Consider the following 12,698-nt stretch of genomic DNA (forward strand, 5'->3'; position numbering starts at 1 on the left):
ACAGGGATTACTTCAGTTTGGCCAGCCAGGTATCATTATGCCTACCTATATAATATCAGGCAAATCAGTGAACTCTTCTGGGATTCAGATCTCCAAAGTGAAAAACTAAGGTTTAACTTTAACTGGATGACATTGAGTGGAGCGAGCCCTGGACTTGAAAGTTTAAGCCTGAGTTCTGGCCTTGTTTTTAAGATACCGTCCCCCTGTGAAAGGCTCTGTGAGCAGAGGGTGAAAGCCCTTGTGAACTGAACAGACAAAGCCACAGATTCAGAGTGTTCCTATCCCTTCTTTAAGATTGTTTCCAACTCTCTGGATGTCTATTTTCATTTACACTAGAAAAGACTTCCGAGAACTTCAGAAATCCTAGATCAAAATTTTTATTTTGCTACTTCCAGACAAGAAGCATATCTATTTCATGAAATGGGATAATGACTATGGCAAAGCGACACTGATAAACCAACTAGGGAGAATATATTCTTCACTGAACATTTTTTAAGAGCACTATCCCCCTCCACCCCCCCCCCCCTTTCTTTCTTACACTAAAGTTTAACTCAATCAGTGATAGGTTAAAGAAAAAAAAACAAAACAACAAACAAACAAAAACCAAACCACCAGCAAAACCATTATTTTTTTTTCTTTAAAATTTTGGCCATTATCAGGTTTGGCTACATAGTCAAAGAATATCCTCCTTCAGTGAAAGTTAGCCTCAGATCCAAGAAGAGAAACCATACCGAGTGTAAAGTGCCATTATTGGTCACTGCAGGCAGGCGGGCCCATCGCTCGTTTTCCAGTTCTTCCATTACTTGGTTCATTGCACTCTTCAGCCACGTGTCCACAGAAATACCGATCTGCTTTAGCAGGTCCAGCCGGGCTTCAGCTTTTAACTTAATTATCTAAGAAAACCAAGAAAATGGTCAGAAATCAAGGCATTTTCTCTCTCAAGTTGATTTTGTTATTTCTGACTTTAGTACAATATTGACATTCACCAGCAATTCTGCCTTGGCATAGTTGTTAATTTTTCAACTGGAGAGACGGAGAGAGGGCAAGGTAGAAAGGCGGTGTGCGCCCTAACTGGTTTGGCTCAGTGGATAGAGCGTCGGCCTGTGGACTCAAGGGTCCCAGGTTCGATTCCAGTCAAGGGCATGTACCTTGGTTGCAGGCACATCCCCACTAAGGGGTGTGCAGGAGGCAGCTGATCAATGTTTTTCTCTCATCGATGTTTCTAACTCTCTATCCCTCTCCCTTCTTCTCTGTAAAAAATCAATAAAATATATATTAAAAAAAAAAAGAAAGAAAGGCGGTGTGCAGGGGAGGGAACACAAGAACAGGAATCCAGCTGCTGACAATAGCAAAGGGCACACCTGCATCAACAAGAAACATCACATATAACTTACGAATAGGAAGATACTGATGTGCTATAAAGTCTGCGTCCTTTTCTTCTTAATAAGGCTATGCCTCAGAACATCCTAAAATCTAGCATCTTCAACAGCCTTCTACCCACCTCTTGGACTTTTTCTTCTCCTCTCTAATCCATTTTTTACAAGTCTGCAAATGATCTCATCATGTCACTCCCTGCCTAAAAACTTTCATGACTCCTGACTGCCTAGTGAGTAAAGATTTTAAATTAATTTATTATGCAGCTGTCAAAAATAGTAGAAATTGAGAATAAAACGTTCCTATTCTCCAAATTAAAGGGAAAGACTGCCTGTTTTGGCTCTTGTTCCAAGAGGTAAGCAAGTAATCATTGAACCAGTTTAAACCTGTCCCTGTAAAATGGCAAATTCTTTGCTCTAATAGCCATGCCTGAGAGTAGTAAATCAGTGACAGGCAGCCAATCAACCAGAGCCTCACTCCAATCATCATCACCCCTGAGAATCTCTCTATCCACCACAGCTAAAAGTGAGCCAATCTGTAAAACACTCCCTGTTTTGAAAATATGCCAATCTCTGAAATCCACACTTCTTAAAACCCTATATGTCAGTTCTACTTTGTTCAGAGAGATTGTAATTTGTAAGTATCATTCTCCTTTGCTTTAGCAAGTAGTACATTTAGCTTCATTGCTCCACAAATTAGAGTAGTAGTCTCTTCCTCCAACCGTTGAAGGCTCCACTAAGGTAATTTTAAGGACCCTTACTTGATGGCCTTCTGTGGGACTCTGGGGCAAACAAGTGTGCTCACTGAGCCCTTCTGGCACAAAATTTGATGGGGGAGTTGGTATCAAAAGGATCTGAGCTCTGACTTATTTCATTGAGTTCTCATTGCTGAATTTATTTTGTATTCCGAAGATTTTTAGGCACATGTATTTTAAAGAATTGGGATAATTCCCGAAGAAACTAGAAACACCAATTAGAAAGGATATATGCACCCCTATGTTCATAGCAGCACAATTCACCATAGCTAAGATTTGGAAACAGCCTAGGTGCCCATCAGCAGATGACTGGATCAGAAAACTGTGGTACATCTACACAATGGAATACTATGCTGCCATAAAAAAGAAGGAATTCTCATCATTTGCAGCAACCTGGGAGGAATTGGAGAACATTATGTTAAGTGAAATAAGTCAGTCAATGAAAGAAAAATACCACATGATCTCACTCATTTATGGATAATAAAGAACATTATAATCTTGAACAAAAAGATAGATACAGAGACAGTAAAGCATCAAACAGACTGTCAAATTACAAGGGGAAGGTTAGGGAGAGGTGGGGGAGATAAGAGATCAATCAAAGGACTTGTATGCATGCATATAAGCATAACCAATGGATGCAAAACTCTGGGGGGTGGTGGCATATATGGGAGGGGGGTGTGGGGAGGGCAATGGTAAGATATGTACACATATAATACCTTAATAAAAAAATTGGAAAAAAAAAAAGAATTGGGATAATTCCTATAGCTTCTTTGAAAAAAACAATTAGATCCTTTGCCCATTTTAAAATTAGGTTGTCTATTTATTTATTTATTTATTTATTTATTTACTTACTTACTTACTTACTAACTAGAGGCCTGGTGCATGAAACATCAATGATGAGAGGGAACCATTGATTGGCTGCCTCCTGCACACCCCTTACTGGGGAGCGAGCCCATAAACTGGGCATGTGTCCTAACCAGGAATTGAACCGTGACCTCTTGGTTTATAATAGGTCGATGCTCAACCACTGAGCCACACTAACCAGGCTGAGCTGTCTTTTTATTTTTTCTCTGTCTTTTAATTGTAAGAGTTTTTATGTATTCCCCCCCCCCGCCCCCCATCCTGTGGGTTTGTTTTTTACTTTCTTAATAGTGTCTTTTGAAGCACGAAAGTTTTCAGTTTTGATTAAGTCCAAGTTATATTGCTTTGGCTTTCGGTGCCATATCTAATACACTAATCCAAGGTCACAAAGATTTATCCCTATGGTTTCTTGTAAGAGTTTTCTAGTTTTAGCTGTTACACTTAGGTATTTGACAATTTGGGGTTAATTTTGGTATATGGTGTAAGGTATGGGTCCAACTTCATTTTTTTGCATGTGTATATTCTGTTGTTTCAGCACCATTCCAGTATGTATTTTAAACCGATATAGGCACTGAAATGTTTAAAACAAATAAACAAACAAACAAAACAGAGTACCCTGCCTGGTGTGGCTTAGTTGGTTGAGCATTGTCCTGTGCACCAAAAGGTGGCCAGTTAGGTTGTTGGTTTGATTCCTGGTCAGAGCACATGGCCAGGTTGTGGGTTCCATCTTAGTTGGGGTGCTTGTGGGAGGCAGTCGATCAATGTTTCTCTCTTTCTCTCTCTCTCCCCCTAAAAATCAATAAAAACATATTTAAAAAAAAGAGTGAACCAACAAACCCTTTCTTGGAAATCATAAATGTAAGCCATTCAGCTGCTAAAAAAAAGAAAGAGAAAATGAGAGAGAGAGAGATTAGTTTATTCTAATTTCTCAATAACAAGAAACCTAGTTTTTATAAGATTTATTTTTGCCAGTACTTTACCAAATAACTGACTACAGTTCCAGAATAAACATTACTATCTTTCCTTTAGAGTTTCAACTGTTTATATTTTAACAACTGTTCAAAAGCAGAATTTTCCAGTGTTTTCAAACGAATTTTGATGATTTGCCAATGGATTACAATTTTGCAGAGTATAGCTGTCTGTAACTTGATGGCACTCTAGATACAACTTGACAAACTCATTTTTAGAACTTGTAAAGAGACAGAGCTTTTTTAAATGATGTTTTGTAAAGCCAGATCCTTTAGGATACAATATCATGGTGTATGAACACTGTCAATTAACTGATTTTAATATAAAATGTAATATAAGCATATCTAAGTATCAAGCCATAGTTGAGTTTATGAAACTTGGATAGTTATAAAGTCTGTATATCTCATTTCATTTAATCCACACAACAATTCTGGGGATGAATATTATAACCTCTAGTTTACAGATGAGAAAAATGATTTAACCAAGGTCATATTAATTGTGGTAAATTGTTATCCTCAATGAATCATGCCTCCTAGTGTCCATGTAGTCCCCTCCACATTAATTCTGGGCTTGTCCATCTGATATGCTTTGGCTAATGGAACAAATGCAAATTTGATGCAAACAGAGGTTTGATGAGTGCTCTTAGGACTTCATTTTTTTGGGAATGTGCTTCCATTATGTGAAGAAGCCCAGTTTTAGCTTATTTGAGGATGAAAGACCATATGGAAAACAAACACCTAGTTCTCTAGCAGACCCTCTAGCTGAATGCAGCTCAATGAGGAATCTCAAGCAAAATCTGCACACACAAAAAAATAACACACACACAAAAAAACACACAATCAAAGCCAGAATGGTGAGAGATAATAAATCATTGTTGTTTTGGTCATAAAGTTGGGAGTTCTCTTTTAAGATAGCAACAGATTATGGTGCTTGAATAGTTTAATTTCTAAATATCTGGGGATTTTCCAGCTATCTTTTTGTTATTGATTTTTAATTTAATTCTGATGGGTCAGAGAACATATTTTGCTTGATAACAATTCTTTTAAACTTACTGACAGTGGCTTATGGTGTAGTATTTGATCTTGTTCAATATTCCACATATACTTTAAAAGTGTGGTGGAGTGTTCTATAAATAGCAATTAGGTAAATTTTATTGACAGTATTGTTCAAGACTTCTATATCTTTACGAATTTTCTAGCTCCTTGTTCTATCAATTACTGAAGGGGATATTGTAGAATTGTCTATTTCTTCTTTCAGTTCTGTCCATTTTTGCTTCACATATTTTATAGCTCTATCATCAGTTACATACACATCTAGGATTGTTATCTCTTCTTAATGAACTGATCTTACTTTTAATCATTATGAATTATCACTTAATATTTCTTGTTCTAGAGTCCATTTTGTCTGATATTAATATAATCACCCCAATCCTATCCAATAAAGAGGGAATATGCTAATGGACCATCACACCCTCACAAAGATGGAGGCGCCCACAGCCAATAAGGAGGAAATATGCTAATTGACTGCCACGCCCAGTCCCCTCAGCCCCCCAGCCGCCCAGGGCTGGCCCAAGGTGCAGGCAAGCCTCGGATGGCAGCTGCCCAGGGCCGCCTGAGGCTTGTGCTGCCGGCAGTGGCAGCAGCAGAGATGTGATGGGGGTGTCACCTTCCCCTGATCGCCGGGTCACCTCCCACCCCTGAGGACTCCCGGACTGTGAGAGGGGGCAGGCTGGGCAGAGAGACCCCTCCTCCAGTGCATGAATTTTCATGCACCGGGCCTCTAGTTTTCTAATAATTAGAGTAACAGCTGAAATTTCTGCTCAGTTTTTTGTTTTCCAGCTCTTGCTTCTTGCCAAGCTCCTGGGAGTTTCTGCTTTACATGCGTTTGGCTAAGGCCTCCCTGACATCCATCCTAAAACCAATAAGACTCTCTACTAGAATTCTAGTGTGCAGCCTTCAAAAAGAGCTGTATATGTCTAAGTATAGTCCCATTCTGTTAAGGACCAAGTCCTCTCCAGTTTGTTTGTTTTTTAAATTGATATCAGAAAGAGGAAGAGAGAGGGATAGAAAAATCAATGATGAGAGAAAGTCATTGATTGGCTACCTCCTGCACACCCTCTCATGGGGAGCGAGTCTGCAAACCCAGGCATATGCTCTGACTGGGAATCCTATATAATGAAGAGGTAATATGCAAATTGACTGTCATGCCCGAGCACAAGATGGCCACCCCCATGTGGACACAAGATGGCCGGCAGGGGAGGGCAGTTGTGGGTGATCAGGCCATCAGGGGAGGGCAGTTAGGGGCAACTGGGCCTGCAGGGAAGGGAGGACAGTTGGGGGGGACCAGGCCTGCAGGGGAGGGCAGATGGGGGCGGTCGGGCCAGCAGGGGAGCAGTTAGGTATCGATCAGGCTGGCAGGGAGTGGTTAGGGGGTGATCAGGCTGGCAGGCAGAAGCGGTTAGGGGAAATCAGGCAGGCAGGCAGGCGAGCGGTTGGGAGCCAGCAGTCCTAGATTGTGAGAGGGATGTCCGATTGTGGGATCGGGCCTAAACCGGCAGTCGAACATCCCCTGAGCTGTCCCAGATTGGAGAGGGTGCAGGCTGGTCTGAGGGACACCCTTCCCCCCGCCCCAGTGCACGAATTTCATGCACCAGGGCTCTAGTTGAACTATAACTTTCTGGTTCATAAGTTGTTGCTCAACCACTGATCCACACCTGCCCGGCTCCTCTCCAGTTTTTATTTATTTAAAAAATGTATTTTTTATTGATTTCAGAGAGGAAGGGAGAGATAGAAACATCAATGATGAGAGAGAATCACTGATTAGCTGCCTCCTGCATGCCCCCTAATGGGGATGTAGCCCACAACTCAGGCATGTGCCCTTGACCGAAATCAAACCTGGGACCCTTTAGTCCTCAGGCCGATGCTCTATCCACTGAGCAAAACCAGCTAGGGTTCCTCTCCAGTTTTTATATGCTCTGGGTAATTTTCCAGTTCTACCGAATAAGTATTTTAAATATTTTTACCCCAGATTAATAATTACCTAAAAGAGGATATAAGCTAGTCCATTATTACCATAAGCAGAAATTCTTATAGAGATAGATTCTACATTCAAAGAGAACTACTAAGAAATCTTAAATTACACTCAGTAGTTTACTATTAGTAATATTTACATTGTAATTTTGAAATTATTTAATATATACTGCAGGATAAAGCAAATAAAATATTATGATAGTATTATCAGGAACCAAGATTTTGTTTTTTGGGTTTTTTGTTTGTTTGTTAATCCTCACCTGAGGATATTTTTCCATTGATTTTTAGAGAGTGGGAGGGAGAGGAAGAGATAGAGACACACTGATTGGTTGCCTCCTGCATACACCCCAACCAGAGCCAGGTGTGGAGCCTGCAACCGAGGTATGTGCCCTTACCTGGGACCCTTCAGTCTGCAGGCCGACACTCTATCCACTGAGCCAAACCGGCTAGGGCTTAAATTTTAACTGGAAATATCAATCTGAATACATTTTTTTAAAAAAATTCCTAGTTGAAACAACAAAGGGCCAAGAAACAAATATCACCCATAACAATAAGCACAGTCTAGATGTTGTTGTCTAACTCCTAATCTCTATTAGAAGAAATCAGAACTCCTCGAAGAAGGAAAAATACAAGGTGAGCCTATGACAGCTTGTGCTAAAAAGCCAGAATATGTTCAAAAGCTAATGGGAGTAATGGACATGGAAGCCAGCTTAACTGGACTCCCACTGGCCAAATTTAGATAATATGGGGCTTAAAAAAGCCCCAATGACAACTGTAATTGAAAGTATTCTAAATGAATAAATATCCATAATAAATTTAGACCCCATGAGAAGCAAAGAATAACTACAAGAGAAAGAACATCTACCGTGGAGCAGTAAACTGAAAAATTCCCAGAGCTTGTACAGGGCTGACAGATGTTACAGTTCTATCCAGTCAGAGTTTAGAGATCTTGTTGGATACCCACGGCATAAAAAGAAACTGCAGGAAAAAAATGCATTAGTAATTGGGCTAAATTAACCTACTGGAAAGGCTACTGGAACCCAACCCAGACAAAGCTTAAAAACAAGCCTCAAACAAATCACAATGATCTGTAAGGAACTGACCTGTCTGCCAAAACAAAAATCAATAGTCTTCAAAAGAAAAAGGAGAATCCAGACCTCAATAGCTAAATTTTAACAATTTCTAATATTCAGTGAAAAATGACTAAGTATTTGAATAGCAGAAAACATATAAGCCACAACCAAAGGAAAAATTAGCCAACAGAAAGAAAGCCAGATCACAGATATGATGTAATGGGCACACAAGGACTTTAAAGTTGCTTTTAGAAATATACTTAAAGATTTAAAGGAAAATATGAAGATAAACAGGAGTAAAGTGGAAGCTATAAGAAACCAAATAGAACTTACAGAGCTGAAAATATAATGTCTGAAATCAAAGTATACAGGATGTCCCTAACAGGTTATTCACTACTGAAGAAAAGATCAGTGAGCTTGATTACATAGTAATAGTAACTCATCAAACTGAGATGAAGAGAGAAAATAAGGTTAGATAAACAATGTATGTGGGATCTTTGTGTGTGATGTCTAGAACTGTATCAAGTAATCTAATATTCATGTTACTGGAGTTGAACTAATCTATATGTCCAAAGGCAGATCAGTTGTGGCCTGGTCACAAGAGAACTTTTGGGGGTAATAGAGATATTTTATATCTTGGTTGTGGTGGTAGATATTTAGAGAGATATGTATTTGTCAAAGCTTATCAAACTGTTCACTTGAAATGGTTACATTGTTTTAATATGTATATTATACCTCAACAGAGTTAATTTTTAAAATTCCATGATACCATAATGATATTTAAGAGAGAAAAATATCCACTTGCCACTACTGGAGGTGACTAGTACTTGCTAATTGCAATTGTAAAAAACAAACAAAAAAGAACCTTAATTGTGGAAAGATCTGGTAGCACCACCTTAATTAAGTGACCACTCTTAGTATCATTAATAGTGAGATAACTTGATAAAACATACGGTGATAAACAACACAGCATTTCTAGAAACCATTCTTGCCTAAATGGCTGGACTCTAATCCGGCCATTTTACAGACAGAATTAACTTCAATTACAGAGGATTACAGAATTAACTTCCATTTTACAGAATAGAAATAAACACATAAAGCCAATATTATAAAATGTTAATAGCTGAATTTATCATGTTGGGAAATATATATTTACTTTTGATCTTTTTCTATGTTTTGAAAAATTTTACAATAAAAACTGAAGAAAGTGATTAGCCAAGAGTCTGCTAACATACCATATTATAAGAGTACAGTGAAATCCCACAATAACAGGCCCTGAGGTAATGGGACTTTGGATATAATGTCAGTGGAAGTTTTGTTTTAACAGCAGGCTCACCTTAGCATTTCATTAACCTTGCCGTAATGAAGCCTCACATTTTACACAACAAAACTTTTTAGACTTCTCTTAGAGCATTATGACAAGGGTCTTACCATTTTGAGTTACTGAGGTATAAGGATGACATAATAATTTTCTTTGGAGGGGGGGAACTGTATTATTATGATTTCATTATTAAAGAATACACTTCTATGACTGTCATGAAGTCTTGGCTGGGCAAACAGTGGCATGTTCTAGAGCAGTGATGGTGAACCTAAAACACGCGTAGCCATTTCTGATGACACGCGGCCGCTGAGGCGGCCACATGCCGAGGATGAAACATTTGCTGCTCCTGAGGATGAAACATTTGCGAAATAATGTTTTTTCCTCAAAGTGACACACTACCCGAGTTATGCTCAGTTTTTTGGCGAAGTTTGACACACCAAGCTCAAAAGGTTGCCCATCACTGTTCTAGAGGTAACTACACCCTACTCTGGACTTACTGGTTATAACCACTGTCTTGTCTACCTCAGCTGAAAACCCAGACACACGAGGCCTCAATCCCTGCTCTTCAATTCGTGAAAGATGCCAAAGCAAACTATGTAGGAGGCTTTCTCAGAGGAGAAGATGACTCTGTCTTCTCTGGAGACAAACCCTCTGCTTTGCTTTCTGAGGCAGACAGCAACCCCAAACCACGGTCCGCTCGGGACCTGCGCAGGCCTCAATGACTTAGTAATTTTGAATTCACAGTGTGCAACAGAACCTTATGAAATAATTTAAGAAAAAATGGTTGTCTTTGAAAATGTGATTATATAGACAATAACTGATATTTTTGTTTTGTTAATTCATTTGATAACATGTACTTTGGCTTTCAAATGTACCTTCAATTCAGATCATAGACAATCGTTAACATCCTGGAGAAAGAATCATATAGTCTGTAGTTCCTCCTGCAGATCTTACACTAAGTGTGAGTTACTAACAATTTCTGGGTATCTTTAACTTCTTACATCAACTTTCCCTCTTTGTGTTAAACATTTCTCTGTCATAAGGAGAGAGAACTGCCCTCAAGCCAAATAAAAGGTACAATTTAAACATAAAAGTAATTGTGTTCTGGAACAACATAAGTTATGTACAGCTTCCAAAAAGATGGCTTTTAAAAAACTCTTGGCTTCTTGGCAAGCTGCTTTTAAAATAGGTATGATATGTCAGATGAAGAATGTGTGTGTGTCTGTGTGACAAAGGAATTTCAAAAATTCAAATACCTAAATACCAGGTTAGGAAAACTGTTATTAAAGTGTAATTTAACCACTATTGCCACATTTCAATTCTTGAATTAATCAGGGGCCACCAACAGTAGCATTTCTAGTATGAATATTCTTGTGACCACCAGAGAGATCATAACAATGACAACAGTTTGTTCATCACTGTATGTCTAAAATACTCATCAGGCCCTGGCTGGTTTGGCTAAGTGGATAGAGCACTGGCCTGCAGACTGAAGGGTCCTGGGTTCGATTCCGGTCAAGGGCACATGCCCAGGTTGTGGGACCGATCCCCAGTAGGGGGTGTGCAAGAGGCAGCCAATCAATGATTCCCTCTCATCATTTATGTTTCTATCTCTCTCTCCCCTCTCGCTGCCTCTCTGAAATCAATAAAGATATGCCTAAAAAAATAAAAAATAAAATACTCATCAGTATCTGGCACAGAGCAGAAACTCATTAAGTATTTGCCAAACTAATCAATTAGTGAATCTGCTCCCCAATTGATCAGCCAGTAATTAATTATATATAAAATAGAGAAATATGCTAATTAACCAGGATGCCATAACAGGTCGACTGGACAGGAGGAGGTTGCGCGCGCAGCGGTGGGGCAGGGTGGCAGGGGCCCTCTGTGCACCTGTGCTGGGGGAGGGCCTGATCAGCAGTGGCCGCGGCTGCTTCAAGGGCCGGAGAGGGAGGCAGGGCTGGACCAGCAGTGGCCACGGCTGCTGCGGGGCCTGGGGATCGAGGCAGGGCAGGACCGGCAACGCGAGGGTGGGTGGTGCTGCGTGATTGGGCTCCTAGTTCACTATATAACTCCTATTCTTTTGAAAAGCACAAACCATTTATATTTTCAATTTCTTATGAATGGAAAAAGTTTCTTTAATCTATTACTGAGCATCACAGAGGTTTTTATTCTAATGAGTAACGCTGAATGAAAACACAATGTAGAAAACACTGGGTGAAGCAAATGAGCCAACAAGGGAGGATAACACGCATGCTAGTAGGAGTTAAAAACAAACATGAAGGATATAATAGAATCTTATAGCTTTCTCCCTTTGGTGCAGGTACTTATAATAAATAAAGTAAATAACTACTGAATGAAAAGAGAAAATCCAATGCAAATATTATATAGGCAGAAGAAAGAAGAAGGGGGATATATCCAAAAATTTCATTAGGACAATCCTCTGAGTACTACCCCAGCACTACCCTCATAGTTGCCATCTAATTTTAGCTGAGTTATTCTCTGTATCTGATAAGTAGAAATTAAGATAGCAAGATTAACTACATTTCACAGACATTCAAAACTGAGATAATGAACCTGGCGAAGACCATAATGAACTCATGGTCTTTTGCATGTTTCATATTTTGGTAAGAAAATTATTTTTGAGAATGCAGACTTAAATACTGGTATTGGGAGAGACATTTTGTTGTGGGAATCTCACTTCATATTTTTACCTTTAAGCTAACAAACACAGGGTAGTTTAGCATATTCATGGAAATAAAAGGTCATTCAGGCTAAATGTAGACTCTGTGTGACTGATACCTACTACCACTCTACGGGGAGGTTTGGTGGAGCTAGGATAGCAGACGGTGACACCAGGGATGGAGTCTGGCAATGGAAAATACAAGAGAGAACACACCCTTCAGAAAACTTCTGAGACTTGTTCCACCAAAGCTCAGAAACTGGCTTCACCCAGAGTTTGAAGAAACAAACAAGAAAAGCTCTTCTACACAAGCCAATGTTTCTCAAACTAGAAAAGGACCTGCCAATAGTACTTGGCCAGCCCACTAGGGTAGTGGTTTAGCCCTGACCCTGAAGTCAGAGAGGAAAATGGCTATTTATTGTACGCCCTGCCCTCTTCGCTATGGAGGCTGCAGATCGCTTGCCAGGAAAAAAGGCGAGTTGTGGTTACTCCGGCTTCTCTAGACCAGGCAGATGGCAAGCTGTTTCTGGTTCAGGTCACTTCCATGGGCTCGTGCCAGAAACATGCTCATATTTTCTATGTTTGCCTATGCTACCTCTCCACCACACCCTCTGCCCCCACCACTGGAACACGTCCTCAC

General features: G+C 39.8%; 1 protein-coding gene across 1 annotated transcript in view; it reads right to left on the reverse strand.

Moving 5' to 3' along the window:
* The window catches only part of FCHSD2 (FCH and double SH3 domains 2), a 187,898-nt gene that overhangs the window by 24,423 nt on the left and 150,777 nt on the right, over positions 1-12,698 (reverse strand). Inside the window, exon 13 of the mRNA XM_079789208.1 lies at positions 732-893. Coding sequence (XP_079645334.1) covers positions 732-893 — 162 coding nt within the window. The remainder of the gene's footprint in view (positions 1-731; positions 894-12,698) is intronic.

Source organism: Cnephaeus nilssonii (genome assembly GCF_951640355.1).
Source record: "Cnephaeus nilssonii genome assembly, chromosome: 13".
Lineage (NCBI taxonomy): Eukaryota > Metazoa > Chordata > Mammalia > Chiroptera > Vespertilionidae > Cnephaeus > Cnephaeus nilssonii.